This window comes from Leopardus geoffroyi, chromosome A1 (genome assembly GCF_018350155.1).
Source record: "Leopardus geoffroyi isolate Oge1 chromosome A1, O.geoffroyi_Oge1_pat1.0, whole genome shotgun sequence".
Classification (NCBI taxonomy): Eukaryota; Metazoa; Chordata; class Mammalia; order Carnivora; family Felidae; genus Leopardus; species Leopardus geoffroyi.
Window position 1 is genome coordinate 226,014,313 of NC_059326.1, and position 22,938 is coordinate 226,037,250.

The window sequence follows — 22,938 nt, forward strand, 5'->3', positions numbered from 1 at the left end:
ACATTCCCCAGCTTAGATCACGAAGGAAGCACATGTTTTGCGAACGTGTGTGCAGAAAGCATCTTCGCCCCACCCTTTCAGCTGGTTGCGAGTTTGGCTTGGATTAGAGTTCTGGGTTGGGAACAATTTCCCCTTCCGGTTTTGAAGCCTCAGCTTCCCTGTCTTCTTCCTCCATCCCAGTGCTGCTTTTGAGCAGACGAATGCCTTTCCAATGCCTGGTCTCTCATAGGCGATCTGTGGCTGGCCTGGCTGCTGATTTATGGTTTGTGGTGTTTAGGCGAGCGGGCGGCCGGCCGGCCTGCTGTGTAGTAATTGCCCGTGCTTCAGGTCTTGGGGAAAGCCTAAAGCATTTCTTTTCGGCTTTCATACTTTCAGAACTCAGCGTTTGCTTGCCCCGTAAAAGCTGCGGATGACTTTTGTAGTCCTTTCTCTAGGTGGATGGAGTTACACACAGGGCTTCGGTGTGTGTCCAGTGGGTATTCACTCAGAAAACAGCACGAGTGGGCCCCTGCTCTCCCCAGAGTGGTGCCGGGAGGCTTCCCTGGCTGGATGCTGTAGGCTTTGCTGAGTCAGTCGTCCCCCAGCGGGGATGGGGGGGGGGGAGGGCTGGGTGTCAGGCCTGGCAAGCGGCCTGGCTTTGTGTGAACACATGAGATCCTAGAAGAGGCTGAGCCTAAGAGAACCAAAAGGTGGAGAGAATTCATGCCTTGATCTCGTTAGCACAGCGCTCAAAACAAATATCCCAACCCGGCACAGACCGGAGGCACTGAGTTGAGAGAGTGTCGGTGCCGTTTACATTTTAGATTTGGGCTGGAGCTTAACGCTCCATAGGTGCCAATTCCCGCTTGTCAGCTTCCAAACGGCCACCGTGGCGCTTTTGCCTGTGTTTTGCTCGGCCGTGGAGCTCTGCAAGAAGTGTGCATCCAGAGTAGCAGATTTCAGCCAAAGGTGGATGGAATGAATCTATTGGAATCATCTGGGACCCTGAGCCCCCTAGTTCTCTGAAGGTACCAACCTGTTTTTGGTGTTACAAAGAAGGTGCTCATGTCTATGGTCAAGTGGGAGTAGCTTTGACCCAGTAAGCCACGCTATTTATTTTGTTAGCAGCTAGAGCCTTTCAAAAGCAGGCACCTGTGTAATAAAATCAAAGGGAGAGGATCTTTGCTCCAGTTTAACCACCTCATTGCACAGATGAAGGAACTGAGTCCCAGGGCTCCACCGTGAGCCGGTGACAGCGTGACCCATGTCACAGCCTCCTGACCCCTTTTTCTCAAAGCTGTAGGCCACTACATTGCACAGATGAAGGAACTGAGTCCCAGGGCTCCACCGTGAGCCGGTGACAGCGTGACCCATGTCACAGCCTCCTGACCCCTTTTTCTCAAAGCTGTAGGCCACTACGTGTTGAAACCGGGAGCGTGAGGAAACCTGGGAAGGCAAAGTAGTAACGCTCCCAAGTGCCAGGATCACCAATGGCGGTTTGCAGGTCAGTGTGGAGATTTTGCTCTATTGATCCAACCGCGTCTTTGGGGGCTTGGGAATCTGGAGTGAGTGTGTTGACCGGCCTCCCCGCAATTTGCCAGGACCCTCAGAAGCTCCCGGCAGTGAGCTTCAGACATTTGCTTTAGACTTCATGCTTCTGTCTTTACCCACCACCAAATGAGCTAGAGTTTGTCAAAAGTTGCTTTTGACAAAAGAGAACTTCCTCTCTCAGTAGTAATGGCTTGCATTCGACTAGGTCTCCCTGAAACAAGGTGTTTAGTATCCAGCTAATGGGAAAAGAGCCTTCTTTCAAACGATGAGGGTAAGTTCATCCTAGAAAACCTTCTGTAGGAAGAATTCTTGTCAGTTGAAAATGCATCTACTGTTCAAAGGAAACATTTAAAAAAATTTTTTTTAAGGTTTATTTATTTTGAGAGAGAGAGAGAGAGAGAGCATGCATCGGGGAGGATCAAAGAGAGAGGGAGAGAGAGAATCCCGACGTGGGGCTTGATCCCACGAACCATGAGATCATGACCTGAGCCAAAATCAAGAGTCACATGCTTAACCAACTGAGCTACCCAGGCGTCCCCAGAGGGAACATGTTTTTATATGTTCCTGAATTACAGATTGATATTTGCGTTTGCTACAACACTAACAAGACCTGTGAACGTAGAGTCACTTTAATACGTACATTAGTTATGAAACATAACTTAAGGGCTTTTGTTGTTGTTATGACTAAAAGGTCTTCAAAAGAGCTGCTGACCTTTTCTCACAAGGCTCTCCTGCTTGTTCACAAACAAAAAACATGCATGCGCTCCGTTCGTGAAAAAACTGAAGGTTTCATGGGAAATAAAAACAAAATAGAAAAATAAAGACCAAAGTTGTCCTTCCGAGCAGCATGATTTAGGGAGTCTGAGAGGATTCCACCGTGAGTCAGAAGGTGGTCAGTCGCTCATCTGGGGCTCAGTTGCTCACAAGCGCATAAAACCCAAATCCACCTTTCTATGAGAAGGAAATGGCTCAGAAGCTGGAGGAAGGACATTATATGAAATTCTCTCTGCAGTTGAGTTCCTGTACCCTGAATGGGCGTGTCACGGGGTATTGACCGTGGAGCTCTACATCTTTCTAGGAATATGTATTTTCTTGGGGCACCTTTTGACTTTAACTTCCAAATACCGTCTCAGTAAAATCGGGACAACAGTGACATTGATATCATGTATAACATCAAAAACTTCTGGTGAGAGACTTTACTTATTATTGTAGTTTATGAGAAAATGGTATACTAAACTTTCAACTTTTTGTTAAAAATGATCTCTAGGGGCGCCTGGGTGGCGCAGTCGGTTAAGCGTCCGACTTCAGCCAGGTCACGATCTCGCGGTCCGTGAGTTCGAGCCCCGCGTCGGGCTCTGGGCTGATGGCTCGGAGCCTGGAGCCTGTTTCCGATTCTGTGTCTCCCTCTCTCTCTGCCCCTCCCCCGTTCATGATCTGTCTCTCTCTGTCCCAAAAATAAATAAACGTTGAAAAAAAAAATTAAAAAAAAAAAAGATCTCTAAATACTTAAAGATATTCAACAATGAAATTTCATTTTCAGCTCAGATTCTATTTGTTAGGATCAATTAAAAAAATTTTTTAATGTTTATTTAGTTTTGAGAGAGAGAGACAGAGACAGAGGGTGAGCACAGGAGGGGCAGAGAGAGAGGGAGACACAGAATCTGAAGCAGGCTCCAGGCTCTGAGATGTCAGCACAGAGCCCAATGCAGGGCTTGAACCAACAAACCATGAGATCATGACCTGAGCTGAAGTCCGGCGCTTCGCCGACTGAGCCACCCAGGTGCCCCCCTGGATAGATTTTAAAATAAAATCCAATGGAAATGGAAAATATGATATAAAAATTGCTTTTTAAAAATTCACTAGTACTAGTGAACACTAGCTTTCCTTTATCAAAATGAACAACGATCATTTCCATGAAAATTTTTTGCTTTAAATAACATCACTAAATATAGCTGAAAAGGTGATTTGTGTATTAATGCCACGTATGACTACAACATTGGATTCTGTCTATTTGCCAGCTCTCAGCTGCCCCGGAATCTCTGCTGTGTTGGGGGATTACCTGGTACAGTCAGGTGGGTGTCTTAAGGCTTACGAGCCCATGATTGCCACGTGCGTAGGGCATTCGAGATCATGGCTGTTAGCAAAAGAACCATTCTTGGGTTAAAGTCCCTAGGATGTCAGTGCTGATCTTTGGCTTCTAGTTAGAACTCCCAAGTGCCCAGAAAGAAGCCTGGACCTATGGTGGGCATTGGTGTGGCTTTCATCGTGAGCATGTCTGCTTAGGCTTGAGGGAGGTACATCTGCGACCACTCCTCTGGAGTGAGGATGCATCAATTGGCCAGGGCATCGTCCTCTTTGACCTCAGCAACCACATCATTGCAGCAGGGCATTGGCACAGTGGCGTATTAGGACTGCCAGACTGACTTCCAATAGGTTATGAGAAGCCAGATCTTCCCTTAAAGAAATAAAAATTGATCTAAGTAGAAGTCCAAGGGCCATCCATGCTATCCATCGTTCCCCAAAAGGTCTTCCAAATTGTACAGAAATTTTGATGCTTCCCATATATTTTTTTTTCCATTTTGGCAAGCTGTTAGTGTTATGATAGTGTGCTTTAGGGAATTCATGGTAAATGATTACGTTAATACATCCGTGATTACTTAATTATTGTAGCTGACTCGTTCATGAAACAAATATTGAGTGAACGACAATGCAACGACGTATTAGTTGAGCAGCTGCTGTCAGCTGGCTCATGACCTAGTGCTGGAGTGGCACCGACCAGCAGGAGAGCGTGGCCCCTTCCCTCCTATAACTTGTAGTTTGGGAAATAAATGAACAGGCAAATCGATACACAAGTAGAAATCAGGATGAGTGCTATGAGAGGAAAAGACTACTCTCGGAGGCCACGGGGTGGACTAATGTGGTCGCAGGCTGTCAAGGAGACTGCTTTTCAGCGCCGTGTTGACCAAGGGTGAGCCCCCTCACAGGGTGGTATCTTGATTTGTTCTCGGGCCTTTGCCAGGCTTCTGAAAACAAACACCTTTTGCTAAAGAACTTACATTTTCCTGGATCAGAATAGCCAATTCCTTTTGGGTATTGCAACTTCGAAGTTCTGATGTCGCTGACTGCATGGCTGGGTGGTTTTTAAAAGATGGGTTATTGACTATCAGAGGGCATCTCTATCGTTTGTAGGCTCAGCTTACCTCCCACTCAAGGGTCATCTGATTGAAATGCAAGCTCATGATTGAAATGTAGATCATATTCTACTCCGGGCTCACAGTGCTTACCCACTATGTTTGTGGATGAAGAGAGGTGTTTTATTGGTCATGTTTAACATCAAATGTTATAAACACAGACACATTTGGAGAGCTTAATGAGAAACTGTCATCTTCCTTATTAGATTTTTTATTCTTCTTCCCTGCATTGTTCTTCATGGGTATTGTCTGTCTTGTTTGGAGAGTTCATATGGCTTTGGGCATCTCAGGTGAAATTATCAGGAGACACCTGTGTTTTCCATTGGAGTTTGGTGAGGGCTGTGCTAAGGGACAACTTTTTGTTGTCTCCCTTGTTTAATTAGAGAAAGTTGTTAGGGTTGTATCTACCACTGTGTACTGCCCTTGTGGGCACAGAGAGGGGACAGGGAATGGACAAAGCTGTAAAGACAGCACTTTCTGGGTCACCCATGTGAGGTTTTTGGGTTGGTTTTTTTTTTTTTTTTTTTGAGAGAGAGGGGGACAGAGATCTGAAGCAGGCTCCGTGCTGACAGCAGAGAGCCCCATTTGGGCTTGAACTCACGAACCTGGAGATCATGACCTGAGCTGAAGTCACACGCTTAACTGACTGAGCCACCCAGGCGCCCCATCCCCATGTGAGGTGTTAAACTGTGTTGGAGGGGGTGGCTTCTGTAAAGTGTTACAGACTCATCCACTGGGTCTCTGATTCTTCCCATGTTAGGGCTCCCTTTGGCAAAAGGTGAAAAGCATTAAAAACAAGCACGTCCAGAAATTCACTTTTAACAAGTTGGGCCATTTCAGTTCATTATTGTGGCACTTGAGCTCTTGAAGTGAGCTTGGGGCGGTCGTCTCTGACGTTTGTGTGTTCACTTATCCACCTGCTGTGTTTTATTAATTCCACATTAAGAACATATGGAAAGGTTCACTGTTTTAGTCCACTTCTCCTACTGGGGTGAAAAGGGTGAATGATGAAGTATTAAGGTCTACGCTAGGCTATTAGGCTATGATGAAGATTCGTTCACCAGAGAAGGGATTGGCTGGAACTAGGGAGGCAGAGCCCAGGCAGGGCTTCCTGAGAGGAAGGAGAGGAGAAGGAGCAGGGTAGCGATGGGCTGGAGAACCAGGCTGACGGACAGAACGGAACCAAGGCAGGGTGGGTGCCACATGGAGGCGTGGGGCTGAGGTCCAGCTATTTGCACCCTTGAGTTTTTGGAGTAAAGGAGATGGAGAAAGAAAAGGGTCATTTGCAGCTGTGACGGTGCCCTCAGTCTTGGAACTGCAGAGTGGCTGGATTCTTTTTGGGGCCCTAGAAAGGTTCAGGTACGTTGGGGGTGGGCTCTTGAATGTGGACATGAGCTGATGTGTGGTTGACCACAACTGAATGGGCATTTGTTATTTCTTAAAGTTTATTTATTTTTAAGTAATCTCTATACCCAATGTGGGGCTCAAACTCATGACCCCAAGATGAAGAGTCACATGTTCTTTCGACTGAGCCAGCCAGGCACTCCTGAATGGTCATTTGAAAGGCAGGAGCTCATATGACAATTGTTCTTTCAACTCTGCTCTCTAGAACATTCTGGTGCTTTAGATCAGTTGATTAAAGTGAGGTGCCAAAGGGCTCTATAAATGGCATGCAAATAGAATGTGTAAATGGACTCAATAAGTCAATAAGACTTACAGACTGCGTGGTTTGGGGCACACTGCTCCAGCCTACTCTATTTATGAGTATATCGCCATACATCTTATTTTGTCGGGTTGTTTAAGAGCATTAAATGAGATAGCAATGTGAAGATATTTAGTATATGGTAGGTTCTCATTACACATCAGTTCATTTCTTTCTTGGGTGTGCCCATAAAGGTTCACTGAATTCATTAGTGTGTGTCTGGCCTCACTTAAGAGCTATTCTTCTTAGAAACCTTTAGAGCACCTGCCCTATGCCTTGCACCCAATATATGCGTTTATTTATGAAGGAAGAAGCCCCAAATTTCAGCTTGATATTTGGATCAATTATGTTTAGAGTTCATGGATTCAGAGAAGGTTTGAATGAGAAACACCTTGAGAGATCTTCCCTTCTTCCCTCTTAATACTCCTGTGCTCCGTGGCAATGCATGACTTTGATCGGGTCTCTTCTTCTTTTGGTTCCTTTCTGTGGCTGAACCTGGTAGTATTTAGCTTGCTGGTGACCCAGCTGGGGTGCGCTGCACAGACTGAGTCACCCACCCTGCTTGAGAGTCCGCTGCTTCTGAGCTGCAGTAACTAGGCAGTATGAGTTGGCAGATACCATCCACTAGGTGGAGGTAAAGAACCCACTGACCACCCCCCCCCCCCTCCCTCCCCCACCCCCCCACCGCGCGCCCCCCGGGGTTCTCCTTGTTTGACTTGCTCATGGCTTTTCTCCTAGTTCCATAGCAGGAGTGGAGCAGACCTGATTTCACATTGCCTTGACCTCACATGGATTTGGTGCCACTCCAGCTATGCCCTTGGCTTCTCCCATTCTCCGGGCTCAAGAACGCAAGCTCCATGCTGCTGCCCACCACTGTCCTTGTATTTCATCACCAGTGCCTTGCTGACCTGGCACATTCCTTGAATTCACTGGATTATCACCACCGTTTTCTGCTAGAGACCGCCTAGTTTCCTCCTCCCCTGCAGCATACCCTTTCTGACGGCCACGACCCAATGTTTCTCTGCCTGTGGGTTTCTTCCAAAATGTCCCATCTCCCTGCAGAAAGCAGCTCGTCCCTTTATTTTTTTTTTCCTTCATTTTTCTCTTCTCTCTTGCTTCTAATTCACTTTTTTTTTTTTTTTGCTCATAGCTAAAGTACTTTTCTAGAAACAAAGTATTCTGAGTTTTATTGAGTCTTCAATTTATAATTTATAGTCATTACTTTATCTCACTTCACTTCATGATTACCCTCTTTCTTTCCAAATTATTTGAAACTGTATATTTTGTTGACTTTTAAGAAACGTATTTCCCTCTCCCCAGCATACATGCATGTTTAAACAGATCTGAAATTGGGATGTATTTTCATCTTATAATTCAGTGAGTCATGGTTATTTGGCAGTTCTCCCCCCTTAATTGGGCATAATTTAATTTCACAAAGCATTTTCAGACACCGTTTTTGTACGATCAGTATAAAAGGCCAGGAAAAATGAAAGCCAACTTTAGTTGAGATTCAGAATTTTGTGATATTAAAGAAGATGGCTACCCATACGCCTAAGTCTCGAGAAGATGACAGAACTATGTGCCAGCAAAATGTGATGATCTGGACTTGGAATAATGTTGGATAAATCATTATGTCTTAGGCCCTTTTATGATTTGAGCCACCATAGTATCACATAAAGCCAACATCATAGAGGACTCTGTCTAGGCAAAGTCTGGAGTTATATATATTTCAGCAAAGGGAAACAGATCTCTATCTCTATCTTATAAAGCAAATACTACCGATTAATTCCCACCTTATAACTATGGAGGTTTCCAGTGTTTTTGTACATAGACTCCCTTTCCTTGAAGACAAACACTTTGTATTTTTGCTATTGACATCATTCACTTCATGAGACAAAGTGGGTTATTCTGTGCCCAGAAGTGAGGGTTAGAGTTTTACACATGGAACACACTAAATAGTATCCTTTTCATTCATAACCACAGAAGCTTTTTGTTTGCTTTGTGAGTTCTTTTTTTATTTGCTTTATGACAAATTTAGCCTGTTGAGCCATTTTATTTGGCCATGAAGAAATGGCGTAGTTAGGCTTTCCTTGTCAAATGGATACACAGCTAGGAAAGAAATTTTTAAAAGACATTTGTAATTAGCTGCTGAGTAGAGCCCACAGAAGGTAGCTCTGGTACCTTCACGTCCTTCTCCATCACGTCGGCCACAGAGCCCGGTGCCTGTCCCGGCACTCCGGCCGCCCTGGCCACTGTGCTGTGACTCCCTCCCATTGCCCAGGCTGAGTAGGCACCTCCAGGGCCCCACATGCATGTGGAATGCTTGACAATCCGTAAAGGACAAGGAACAGTGGTGGCCCCGAATGAGCCACGCACAGCAAGCTAAAATGATGGGTTACCTGAGATAATTTAGCTCCCAGCCTGATGTTTCCCTTTTTGGGCATCTTCATAGAGCGTCTGACTGTCACCTGGCAATGAGCAGTGAGTGCAGACTAACTTGACAGTAGTCAAAGCCCATAATTTGATAGGAAACTTTTTACTTAAAGTCATGGACATAATTTAGGGGGTCCTGCAGCCTCTTCTACTTTCTGTGTTTCTTTTTTCTTTCTTTCTTTCTCTTCTTCCTTTTTCCTCTTTCTTTCTTTCTCCTTTTTTCTTTCTTTTTCTTCTTTCTTTCTTCCTCCTCTTCCATTTTTCTCTTTCTTTCCTTCTTTCTTTCACCATTAGATCCTTAGAATCTTCTAGGCTTTCTCTGGGTCTCTACCTGTTTTCCTTACACTCTCCTTCACCCCTGGAAGGAGTCTTATTTCTTAGTTGACCCAAAGAGCAGAGTAGAGACTCAGTCCTACGAGTATGACTAGTAAACCATCCCAACTAAGCCAAGTGGACTATGGCAGTAGGTTGGTTGAAAACCAGATTAAAATTGAATGCTGCTGAATCAGAGAATGAAAGAGCAGAAAGTATAGGAGAAATAAGAAAACAGCAAGAAAAAAGCAAACAGATTCAGCCAATCTAAAAGTGAATCCGACATGATGCTATATGAGCATGGCTAGCAGCCGTCCATGGGCTCTAATCATCACAAGCTAAACATGAGTCACCTGGGCAATGTGGTATTTTTAAAAATAGTCATCTCATTGAGATGTAGAAATTGGACACAGCTTGCTAAAGGAAAGTGCACGTAGTGATTTGGAACTTTACCTTTCCAAAGCAGCTCATCCATATAGTATGTCTTTATAAAATAAATGGGGTGTTTTTATGTATATGCAATCATATATATATGTATATATATACACGTATATATGTGTACATATATATGTATATATACATATGTATGTATGTACACATATATACGTGTATATATATACATATGTATACACATATATATGTATATAAAACATTGAATTATCATTTGCACTGTTTGTCATGGTGTGTCTGTGGATATTCTAGTTGTCACATGTAATGTTTCCTTGCCTTGGTTTCCAAAATTGGAATATTCTTTATCAGACAGAAATTATATCCAGCATCAGCTAAAAGAAATACATGTATCAGACAGTGATATTTTAATTTTAAAAAGAGGTAGTAGGTTTTTCCCCTATTAATTGGGTATTTAAAAAAGCACATCCATGCCTGGGGAGCTCAGCCGATTAAGTGTCTGACTTCGGCTCAGGTCATGATCTCACATTTCGTAGTTTCAAGCCCTACATCGGGCTCTGTGCTGATGGCTCAGAGCCTGGAGCCTGCTTCAGATTCTGTGTCTCCCTCTCTTTCTGTCCCTCCCCTGCTTGCACTCTGTCTCTCTCTCTCTCAAAAATAAATAAACGTTAAAAATTTTTTTAAAAAACCTATCCATCTGTAGAAAGATGTTTGTGATAGCTGGAGACTTAGGGATTAGTGGTGCTTTGTCCATTCTAGGATCCACTAATGTGATCACAGGTCCCTAGGGTAATTTGGTTAAGGGTTGTTGGCCTTTTTTAAGTTAAGAACTATTTTGAGGAGGAAAAAAGCCTTTGTTGGTCAGTGTTGGGGACCTGCCCTCCAAGCTGTCATGAGGGGAGAGCTGGCTAAGTGGGTGAGTGGCCTGTCCAGTCGCACAGAGTCTGGTGTTCAGAGGGCCCCACCCTTGGGGAGTAATGCTCTGCAGTTGCTGTCTGGCAATTCTTTATTCTTTGATGTTTGAATTTGTTTTTTTTTTTTTTTTTTTTTTTTTGTAAGTGCAGCGTGACGGGCCAGTGGAATGGGCACGGGGAGGAGGGTGGAGCTTCCACTCCTGGTAGCTTCCCTTCCCCTCTGCCACCTGCCAGCGGTCCTGCCCCGGCTCCCCTCCCCACCCTGCTGCTCTGCATGACTGCCCAGGGTCGTCTGCCCAGGACCGCGGGCAGGTTGGATCCCCCAGGATGGGGGAGGCTTGTGCTCTACCGTGGCCATCTGCCCCTCATGGGGGGCCTGAGCACAAGTGAGAAGCGTCTGCATCAGGCATGTGCTTTGCAGCCTCAAGATAAGGTGCTTGCTGTCCTTGTCCCAGCTGGCAATGCCACGGTGCATTCAGGAGTGACTGGTCAGGGCCATTACACCCACCCCGAATCCGGATCCCAAACATGCCCTGGAGGGGAGGTTGAAATATCTTGGGGACCCATTTGTTATGTGTTGGGGCTACAGACTGGTGGAAATGGGGTATTGACTTCTCCACCCCCCGTGAGGTCTCTGCTTTGTCACCTTGCACTGGACCTGGAAAACTATGAGTGAGGGTGATGTGTATCCACAGACCTCCCTCTTCAAAGTCTGTACTTTATCACTCTGCTTCTCATGATTTCTTGGGCCTTCTGCATTTTGACCACAATTCCTCTCTTAATAATCACTCCACAGCCTTCAGGAATCCTCTGATCACCTGTGTGTGGCCATCTTTGCCTTAGAATTCTGCCGTGGGTGACGTGGTGGCCACGTGTGAATTCTGTGAATGGGCACGTCAGCAAGGTCACCCCAGGGTTCAGAACAGGCTGTGCCCCATGACACCCTTTGGCAGGTTCTAATGGTGTTTAGTTCTGCAACTGAGAACTGTTTCATACCTCAAAGTATTTCTCAGCATCAGTCAAGCAGATCGACACTTAGAAACACATAGACCTTAGGAATGTATTAGGCTCCAGCAAGGTGTTTAAGAAAATCTGTTGTTGGGGCGCCTGGGTGGCGCAGTCGGTTAAGCGTCCGACTTCAGCCAGGTCACGATCTCGCGGTCCGTGAGTTCGAGCCCCGCGTCGGGCTCTGGGCTGATGGCTCGGAGCCTGGAGCCTGTTTCCGATTCTGTGTCTCCCTCTCTCTCTGCCCCTCCCCCGTTCATGCTCTGTCTCTCTCTGTCCCAAAAAGAAACGTTAAAAAATAAATAAATAAATAAATAATAAAAAAAAAGAAAATCTGTTGTTATGTCTTTGTGGATAAGGTGGAGTGATGGGGACAAGAATGGACTGGCAGATTAGATGGTCTATCATCTTCATAAAGTGCTGATTAATCTAGGTCACTCTGAGAGCAGCTGTTAATGGGAAGTGACAGGGCGTCAGTGCTGATCAACACCTTTGATCAATAGTGTGGAAGAGGACAAACGACCTGCAAATGTGTAGATGTTAAGAAGCTGGACGAGAGAATGAATGGGGTTGGGGACACCATCAAGGTCTGTAGGTTTGGATGACGGGCTGTGTCAGACAAGAACAAAGTTAATAGGACATACTTAGATTCAAAAGTTGCATCCAAAAAGTAGAATCCTTGGAGGTTTTAACTGCCCATAAATCCAAAATAAGCTGGCATGCTGATGAACTTTTTTTTTTTAAAGGCTGTCCCCAAAGAATGAAAAACTTGTAACCACACAAAATCTGACACAGAGTAGCAATTTTATTCTTAATTGGCCCAAATCGGGAGCAACCAAGATGTCCTTCAGTAGGTGAATGAATAAACAGTAGTGTATCATACAATAGAATAGTATTCAGTCATAGAAAGAAATGAGCTATCAAACCATTAAAAGACACAGAGGATAGTAAAAACTGCGTGTCATTCTGGAAAAGGCAAACCAGTGGAGACAGTTAAAAGACCAGTGGTCACTTGGTTTCTGGGGAGCGAGAAAAGACTGAATATGTGGCATACGGGATTTTTAGAGCAGTGAAAATACTCAGTGTGATGCTGTGATGGTGGATACATGACATTATGCATTTGTCAAAACCCATAGAAGGTGCAACACCAAGAGTGAACCTTAATGTGAACCAAGGAGTTAACGATGCATCCATATTGGTGTGTTGGTTATAACAAATGTGCCACACTGAAATAAGATGTCAATACTAGGGGCAACTGTATGTAACAAAATGTAACACATTTCGTTTACCAATCTAGCAAATTTTAATAGCCATTTTTAAGATAGCCTCTGGTGAATGATTGGTTTTGTTTAAGTTTAATGTTTGTTTATTTGAGAGAGAGAGAGAGAGAGAGAGACAGCATGAGCAGGGGAGGAGCAGAGAGAGAGGGAGACACAGAATCCAAAACAGGCTCCAGGCTCTGAGCTGTCAACACAGAGCCCGACGCAGGGCTCGAACTCACAGACCGTGAGATCATGACCTGAGCCGAAGCTGGATGCTCAACCGACTGAGCCACCCAGGTGCCCCATGTTTTGTTTAAAAGTTTAGTTATATACCCCTTTAAACATTTTAACCCACATTTGTAAATTTTGTATTTTCTCTATCGCTTCAAAGTACTTAATTATCAAAGATTATTAAAGTTGTACCAAAGGACTCAGGAACCAGCCCGAATAAGCTCCCACCAGCGAAGATGGGACACTTTTGAGGGTCAGAAGGAATAATACTGCGGTGGACTGAAGCATATCGAGTATGATCATAACAACACTACAGAAAGGAAAGAAGAAAACCAACTTGGTTTTCGTTAGAGGCTACTGAGGAACTGTCTCATTATCTTGACAGCTGCTGAATAAAGAGAAAGACTCAAGAATTAATCCTGCCTCTCCTGTGAGACCCGTGTCTCAGGGCAATCAGACATCCATAGGGGACGTTTCTCTTTATAGATCTGATCCAGCTGGTGGCTGAAGCAAGAGTGAAGAGTTCTCACTCTCCTGTGTCTCCTAAGGAAGATAGGTAGACCTCATCAGTGGCTGCTAATATCACAGGAATCTAGACCCCAGACACCCAGACAGTATCTGCCTCCTGATGGAAACACACACCAACACCTATGATGTAGTTTAAATTTTGAACCTAAATCTGGCCGAGTCTCTAGATTGAACTGCCTGTTTTTATAGTCCGCCCAAGGCATTGAGGAAAATGTTAAACTAAACCACAGGATTCAATGACTGATTCTCAGACTCTGGAAGATTTTACTGAACAAATGAGTCTGTTTCTTCCACAAAGAATTTCAAGCAGAGAGAGAGACAGAGACAGAGAGAGAGAGAGAGAGAGAGAGAGAAGGCAGTACACCTATAAATTACAGGAAACTCAAAACTCACATCATCAATTTCAATGTATGATTTTTTTTCCAATCTTGTTTCAGTCTTTGTGTGTATGTGCACATGTGTGTACAGAAGGTGATTGGGTAAATGTGCATCCCGTTGGGATATCTGATGACATTAAGGGATTAAAACAATTTTTTAAGATGAGACATTGTTTTTATTGTTAGGTTAAAATTTCCTTTTTGGGAAGATAGGTGGCAATATTTGTAAATTCAATTATATGATGTTTAGGATTTGCTCCAAAAATCCTGGGTGGTGGGGATGGGTGGGGGGAGAGCTTGGTGGGAACATAGAAGAAACAAGAATGGCCATGGATGCAAAACTGTTGACTCTTTTTTATTATAAGTTGGTCTCTCTTTTTATGTGTGTTTAAAATTTACCAAAGTAGAAGTTGGAAAAAAAAAAAAAAAACAAACAAACCAGGCTTTCCTGAACATTAGGCAGTTCCTGCAAAATGAAGAAATTAAACTCCTGTGTTCCTGAGATTTTAATTTCAAGTCACAAGTCTATACAGCTATGCATTTTATTTATTTGTTTGTTTGTTTGTTTAATTTTACAGCTACATATTTTAAATTGGAACCATGAGATGAATCATCTAAAACAGTATAAATAATTAAAAAACCAAATATGCATAGGTTTTTCTAAATATGAATGATTAATATTAGGGATTAGTTTCACAAACATTTCTGTACTTAATTCTTGGGGTCAAGGATGCTAGCCTGCCTAGGAGACGATTATGGAATCCCATACAATTTTAGCATTCCTTTCCTGAGCAGTTGTATGGATCGCCTTTGTTCTGACTGAGGATTCGCGGGTGTGTGTGTGTGTGTGTATAAAGTTTATTGCAACATGACCCATTCTTTCATACAATATCTGTGCTGCTTTCATACAGTGACAGAGCTGACAGTTGTGACAGAGACCAGAAGACCCACGAAGCTGAAAATATGTTCCCTCTGTCCTTTAGGGAACATGGGCTGACCTTGTTGCAAAATATTATTCCTTTCTCATTCACCTTAATTTGGCGATAGATATATAATTTTCCTTTCTTTCAGATGGATTGCAAATGATCACAGCATCATTTGTGAAATAGCCTATCCTTTACGATTGAGGATTCTTAATGACCATTGAGACCCTTGGCCAAAATGTCCACTGGACCCCCAACTGGAGTTGCCATGGCAACGCCCTCCGAGTGAAGTCTTCCGGCAGCCAGGGCTGAGGGTTACACTCCTGTCATTACCTAATTTTTGTATTCCTGGAGGATCATAGCTTCCACTAAGACCTTCACTGTGTGGGTTGTTTTTGCATTTCTTTATTTCTTCAAAGATACGGAACTGGTTTCCTGGCTGAGTCTGAAGACCTTTAAACTTGAGGGAGCTTTCCTAGGGCTCTGCTTGACTCTGCACAGCAGGTGATCTAATGAAACATACTAATTTAACATTTATAGATTTTCTCTGATGCAGCGAATGAAACTGTGAGTTACATACAACCCATGCAGGAGCCCTGAATCACCTTAGAATTGCAGTCAGCATTAAAAAATATAATAGAATTGAATGGAAGGTATCAGAAGGCATTACACATTATAAGGATAAATATTACTTTTTGAAACTTTGGTTTCATTTGTACGTATTTAGATGTAAGTGAATTTCTCACTGTGGGTCACCATGAGAACTTTTGAAAACTTGCCACTTTGATGTCAGGTGGGGAGATCAGAGAGAGCCTGGCATGTGGATCACAGCAAGCAGGGATCATAAACCGATAGGAGGAGGTAAGCCAAAAAGAAAACAAAGACCAGAAAACAGCCTCGCTTAACAGAAACATACGAGCTCAAAAAAGAGAGCCAGCAGCAGTCCCAGATTAGCAAATGAAATCGTTGCTACTGAAAACAGAGATGTTGGTGTTACGGGTTATCTTGTAGGTCTGCTCTCTCCCTCTGTGCCTCTGGCTCAGTATTTATTTCCTTCTGGTAGCACAGTGGCTGGCCCAGTGTAGACACTCTCCAAGTAAGTACTCACTGAGTGTCAACGCTGGTAATTAGACCACCTGTTTCAGGGGACCTGGGGGAGGAACGTGGGGTCTGGGAGTCTGTATTTTAACAAGCTTTCCAGGCGGCAGCCTGGTGGCGGTGGCGACCGGTATTTATGAAGCACTTACCTGTTCTACCAGCTTATTTTACCGGCCCAGGTGACACTCACTAGGAGACCCAGAGCTGGCACCTGGGTTGCCCACCTTGCGCCGGAGGGCTTTACCCATGACGTCACCGGCATCTCACATCGGCCGCTTCTCACCAAACACGTTACACAACCTTCCAGCAGATGTCCCGGACTCCATGGTTCTTCACTCTCCTGCTCAGTCTCTCAGGCATCTTCTGAAATCTCCCATCATTCCACTTTCCTACCTGATACCTGTCTATACCTTTGGCTTTCTCTTTATTGCTGGTATTATTAAGACCAAATGCCCTAGCAGATAATTCAGGGCCTGCCACAGTGTGCCGACAGCCCGTCCCCTCAATATCTTCTCTATCTGCCCATCTCCCACATATCTCCTTTATCCCTGTCTTGCTGGGGCACCCCAGGACACTCAGTGTGCCCCAGGCACACCTCCCCGTCCCCGACTATGATCTTCTATACATGTTGTATCCTGGAATATTCTGGAATACTGGAACAACCTCTGTTTTCCTCTCAATTTCATCCGTCCTGCCAGACCAAGTTCAAGGGCCACTTCCATAAAATCTTCCCTTATTATTGAGTTAATCATTCCTTCTTTTGCTTCTCTTTGTTCTTTGCTCATGTTTTACTTGAGTACCTCAGACTCATTGCCTTGGATTTTGTTAGGTTGGCTTGGCCCATGTTTGTCTCAGATGAGGAAGTTAAGTTCCCGGAAGACAGGATTCTTTCTTTACAGTATGTGTCCTTCTCCATACAACCTACAGTGCCTTGCAACTAGTTTTAAACGGCATATATGTTAATTTTTCTAGGATTATGATTACACCAAAATTAATATTAACTGGAAGCTTGAGCATTTAATCTGTAAGCAGGCTTCAACCTCTGTATGAAGGCTTATTCCGTTCCTTTATAAGCCCAATCATAAAAAAACGTACTGCAAGGGTGCCTGGGTGGCCCAGTTAATGTTCGACTTCGGCTCAGGTCACGATCTCATGGTTGGTGAGTTCGAGCCCCACGTCAGGCTCTGTGCTGACAGCTCAGAGTCTGGAGCCTGCTTCGGGTTCTGTGTCTGCCTCTCTGTGACCCACCCCCCCAAAGATAAATAAACATTAAAAAAAAAAAAGTACTGCAATGTTTGTGTGCTGTTCATGATAAAGAATTCTTGGTTTCCCCTTGGAGAGGACCTGGCTGGATAGACCACAGGATGTGATCTTAAAGAGAAGGGGCTAGTGCCTTGGATCCTTAATCACTGCTGTTTCCAAGAGATCGGAGGGAGGGGCTGGTGGATGAATGTAGATAGAAGTAGAACAGGGAGGGCAGTAGACCCTCCACACAGTGGAAAACCTACCCTTCTGCCTTTCTAGTGCCTCATGATTTGGTTTCAGGTCAATTCCACTCTCCATCTGTTAGCAGGGTGATATTTGGGCCACACCCAGCATAGAGAATCCTCTGCCCAAATTAGAGGTTACAGCGGAAAGTCTAGCACCAACGCATACGTGGCCCAAGCACTTTTATTTTGCTGACTTTGATGCCTATTGAGTAACTTTGATGTGGTCTCGTTGGGGTGATTCTGAAAACTGAAATTTGTGTCTTCGTTTCTATGCTAGGAACTAAACCTAACTTAAAAAAAAAAAAAGATGAAAATCGTCAAACTGAAATCATGATTTGTCTGTTTTTGCTGTTATAGGTTCCTTGCACTGACTCCATGGAGAGTGTATCACCTGATTTCTGTCATGATACTCGGGCGTGTTATTATGCAAATAATAAAGGATATGGTTTTGTCCAGAGCTAGAGGTAAGAAAACTGAGAATTCATTTTTATGGTATGTAATTTGCTAGACCCCAAATATCTGATCTTTGTGTAGGCACATTAACCAAGTAGTTTTAAAAGGGAACGGGCGCCCTGGTGGCTCAGTCAGTTAAGCATCTGACTCTAGATTTCAGCTCAGGTCACGATCTCACAGTTTGTGGGTCCAAGAGCAGAGCCTACTTGGGATTCTCTCTCTCCCCCTCTCTTTTTGCCCCTCCCTCCCTCTCTTTCTCTATTAAAATAAATAAACTTAAAAAAATTACAGAAGGGAACAAAATAACGTCATGTAGGCATTGACTTGGCTATTATTAATGTTTGTTGAATATTTATTTATTTGGCAAGTATTTATTACGTACTTAACTGATGTCCCTAGTCAGAGCTACTGGTCCTGAGCGAAAGGTTTGTGTGTGCATGCTGGTTTCTCTTTGGCTCTAAGTGCTACTTAAAGACCATTTTGATATGTAAGCAGGTTGCAGTGAGGATGACAGTGAAATATTTATAACGTCCCCCAAGATGAAGCTTGGGCCACTGGAAAATGGGCTCGTTTATATGAAAACTTTCTCTGCCTCCATGAAGAAAAACAATTCTGGGCTTAAAAACAAATAACAATTGGGGTGCCTGGCTGGCTCAGTCAGTAGAACACGTGACTGTTGATCTTGGGGTTTTGAGCTCAAGCCCCATGTTGGGGGTAGAGATTACTTAAAAAAAAAAAAAAAGTAGTAGTTAAGTAAATTTTAACAAATGAGTTCATGATAATGAAAAGTGAACTGATTGTTTAAAAATGAGACTTTGAGTTAATTTTGAAATTTGCTCAAGGTGTTTTCTGAGTAATTTGTCTGTGTTATAAATCTGAGTCCAACTTTTCTGTACTTGGAGAGGCCCTCTGACCAGAGCCTGAGCTAGATTTTGTGAATGAGCAAAAGTCCCTCCTTGGAGTAATTGGGCCCTGGGAACTTTAAATGTGGTAAGATTGATGGGATCAAAAACCAGGGTGACTCAGTCGGTTAGGGGTCCTACTCTCTTGCTTTCGACTCAGGTCATGATCTCATGGGTTGGCGAGATCGAGCCCCATGTCAGGCTCCACGCTGACGGTGCAGAGCCTGCTTGGGATTCTCTCCTTCTTTCTTTGCCCCTCCCCCGCTTGCACACTCACTCGCTCTCCTCTCTCTCAAATAAGTAAATTAAAAAAAAAAAAAAAATAGCCAAGAGAAGGAGGTTCCAGTGAGACATTTGATTTCCCTCAGTGTAACACCCACGTGGAAGGATAATATTGGCTGGGGTCCATATGGATCGATGCGCATAAGACCTTCCCAGAGTTCCCGCCCTGGCAGGGTACTGAGGCCTGCCTTGTAGGAAGCACCCTTGTTCTCCCTAAAGCCAACTCTGAGACCAGGGATCTCAGCTGTTATGGGCTTACCATCATCATGTTCCACAGTGGGCTTGAGCTCCAGTTTATATTCTAAGTCTTCTTAAAGTAAATTATGTGTGGAAAGATTGTGTTACATGGCTGCATTAGAAGGTTTGAAGGTAATTCCTTCATTCTGGTGAATCTGAGAAGGTGAAAAAAACCCAATGTTGTTAACTGTAGGAATTTACGTGAGGAATAAATCTACTGGAATTGGGAAGTGCCAAACTGGAAATTCGGTTAGGAGACCTCCCACAAATTCACTTATGTCTAGTTCCTTTCTTTCTTTTTTTTAAAATATATTTTAAAATCTATTTTGAGAGAGCGCAAGTGGGGGCGGGGCAGAGAGAGAGGGACGGGGGATCCAAAGCGGGCTCTGCGCTGACAGCCGTGAGCCCAATGTGGAGCTCAGACTCGCAAGCCGTGAGACCATGACCTGAGCCGAAGCTAAGAATCGGGCTCTCAACTGACTGAGTCACCCAGTGGCCCCCAATTACTTCTTTTCATGAATCTGTGGATTAAGATTGCATTTGTGTACGGGTTCTCCCCTTGTTCCCCTCCCTCTTCACCCCACCCTTTTCTGTTTCAGAGAATAGACACCCAACTCCCTGTTAACCCTGTCAGACACCTGCCCCAGTACTCTGTTCACCACAGATATATTAAGGCCACCTGGAAGCCGAGCATCGGTCTCACGTTGTGGGTTTTGCACAGGGTCTGCAGATGCACCCGCGGTGATGCCCTGTTTCTGCCCTGATTCAAACTTTTCATTTCATTGTCTCTTTTTTAGAGAGTGCAGGCTGGGGAGAGGAGCGGGGCGGGGGGGGGGGGGGGGTAGAGAGAGAAAGAAAGAATCCCAGGCTGAGTCCACACTCAGCACAGAGCCTGACACTGGGCTCGATCTCGTGAACCATGAGATCATAACCTGAGCTGAAATCAAGAGTGGGCGCTTAACTGACTGAGCCACCCGGGCACCCCTCTGCCCTGATCCTAATGGACAGAGGAAAGACCCTTTTTCTCCAGTAGACTTTGGAACATTTTCACCCTCTAGGACCTTCCTCAGGGGAATCTTAGAAGAAATAACCACTTACACATTTTTATCAGCAGCCATTTTAGCCGAGCATCTCGATCGTTTCCGTTTCGAGTCAAATCTGGTCCCCATTTGGGCACAAGTTGTAGGAGCAGACAAGCGTGGCAGGCAAGTACAGGGCTTGAAGGCTTCGCGACTGCTCTTTTCTCACTCTCGGCCGCTCGCACAGAGGTTGTTATCAGCCTTGACTCGTTGGCTTGATGTTCCTGTGAATATGGGACCTCCGCGTTCACAGAGTGCAGGCCGCCTCCGCTTGCAAGGATTCGGCCCTCGGCGAACGGAAGCTGTGGCCTTGGAAGAGTAGGAGCCTGAAGGGTCTAGTCCGGGCTTGTTCGCTTCACTTCCCAGTGTGGCGGGGACCCACCGGATACTGGGTTAGTTTCCTGGGGCTGCGGTAACAAGCCGTCATAAACGTGGTGGCTCAAAGCGACAGAAATCTCTCCCCTCGCTGTTCTGGAGGCCACCAGCCCAAAATCAGTGCCACTGGGCCAACATCGAGGTTCCGGCAGGGCTGTGCCCCCTCCGGAGGCTCTAGGGAAGCATCCCCTGCCTCTTCCTTCGGGTGGTTTTGGGTGGTGGCTTGTCGTGCGTGGCTTGTGGCCACATCCCTCCACTCTCTGCCCTTGCGCTCACCCCTTCCTCTTCATCCTCGTCAAACCTCTGTCCTACAAGGCCCCTCGTGGTTGTACTTGGGGCCCACCTGGACAGCCCCGGACAGTCTCCCCATCTCCTGGCCCTTGACTCAGTCACACACAGTGCATCCCGCTTCCGTAGAAAGTGGCATTTTGCAGGTTTCGGGGATGGGAGACCTGGCGTCTCTGGGGGCCGTCATCCCGCCAGCTGCACAGCCTGAGCCTCTTCATCCCGTGACACGGCCGAGACCAACCCAGGCGCTCGGCCGGGTAGGGTGGACTGAGACCGTGGAACAGGAGTGCCCTGGGCCCAGTAGCTTCCGTGCGGCCCGGTCCGCTCTGCCGCGTCATCTGAACGTCATGGGGTGTGTTCACTCGGGCGGCCTGTGCTGAGCGCCTTTCTGTTCAGGGCCTGCTGGCGGCCCTGGGCTGCCAGGGGCATCCAGGCCCACCTCGGCCCCGGCGCCCCAGGCGAGCTCTCACACCCCATCCTGCATGCCAGGCACTTGCCCAGGCCAGGCTTTCTCTGAGGGTATGAGCCCAGCGGCACTGCTCCGAATACAGCATTTCTACTGCACAAAGGCAGAAGGTCGGGATTAACTCTGCTCTCTCCCAGTGCCCCTCGGCCCGCGACGAAGGAGCACAAGTGCCGGCCTCGGCCTCTGTTAGTGGAGGCTTTGGAGACAAAGACCCATTTGAGCCCTGCGGATAGTGGGCAGGGGCCTGACTCTGCAGACTTTTCAGCCCAGGCCCGGCTGAGACGAGTGAGTCTCCGGGAAGCTCCCATCTCGAGCCAGATGCTGTTACGGAGACGCCATGGCTTCTGCCAGAACCTCCAGCTGCTGTCGCTGCTCACGTTGGCTTTAGGACAGCAACTGGGGAAGCAAGAGCGAGCCTTCGGGCTCCAGGGGCCATTCTCTCCCCTCCCGTCTCAGCGTCCCCGCTTCCCACGACGGTTTCGGCTAAAGAGCTGACGCTTCTGCTGTTACGAATTTTGTTTTATTCCTCCCCCCCCCATTGCTATTTTTAATACCATCTCAGATGCTTAATATGAAGGAGGTGGGCAACAGTGTGGAGATCTTTCACGTGAATTCATCTTTGTGGAACCCGCCAGAATCCATGTCTCTGTTACAAGTCGGCAGCAGGAGCAGCCTGCAGCTGTTGGCGGGGGGGGGGGGGGGGGTTCACGCTCACTCCTGTTGTGTACCTTGAGTGCACACTTCCCTGTGTGAGCCCCTTCGTCCAGGCCCTGGGGGACCCTTCTGCAGCGTGGAAAATCCCTCTGCAGCCATAGGCTGTTGCTCGACCGTCCCCCGCCTCCCTCTCCTTGCAGAAGAGCCTGTCCTTCTGCCACCGGCTCCCTTTAACACCCTCTTCCAGCACCGCCCTGTGCGGCGGGAGGGGGGCTCAGCAGGTCCCCACGCGGCCACTCGTTTTCAACCTCTGTCCCTTCGTACCTTTCCTCCTGCGAAATCTGCACTGTCCGTTTACGCCATTTTCTGGTCACAGTTGAGCATGGGCCATCAGGGATGGTGGCGGGTGGACTCGTGTGCCTCCGTTCTCTGTCCCTGCATCCTGTAACCTGGATTTGGTCACCCACTTGCGTGGCCTCATCTTTGACCTGAGCCACCAGAAGCACTGTGTCTGCAACCCCTACAGAGGCTGAGAGTCACCCCTCAGGACACCCTCTGGCCAGCCCCCAGCCCCTCACTCCTGCTGAACCGGCTCTGCCCTCAGGGTAAGCGCCGTCCTGCTCGGCCTCTTACCCGCCCCTCTGCCCTGCACAGCCCCCACCTGCTCGGTGCTCAGTGGTTGCAGGTCTGCTGTCCTTGCCATTCTGAATGTCCTTGTCCCCACAGCCCAGCAACCATGCTCATTTTCCCCACTTCTAGTAAGCAAACAAGCAAGCACCCCATGATGTCACCCACTTC

General features: G+C 46.1%; 1 protein-coding gene across 1 annotated transcript in view; it reads left to right on the forward strand.

Moving 5' to 3' along the window:
• Nucleotides 1-22,938, forward strand: part of RETREG1 (reticulophagy regulator 1) — a 128,562-nt gene that overhangs the window by 16,793 nt on the left and 88,831 nt on the right. Inside the window, exon 2 of the mRNA XM_045441598.1 lies at nt 17,762-17,868. Coding sequence (XP_045297554.1) covers nt 17,762-17,868 — 107 coding nt within the window. The remainder of the gene's footprint in view (nt 1-17,761; nt 17,869-22,938) is intronic.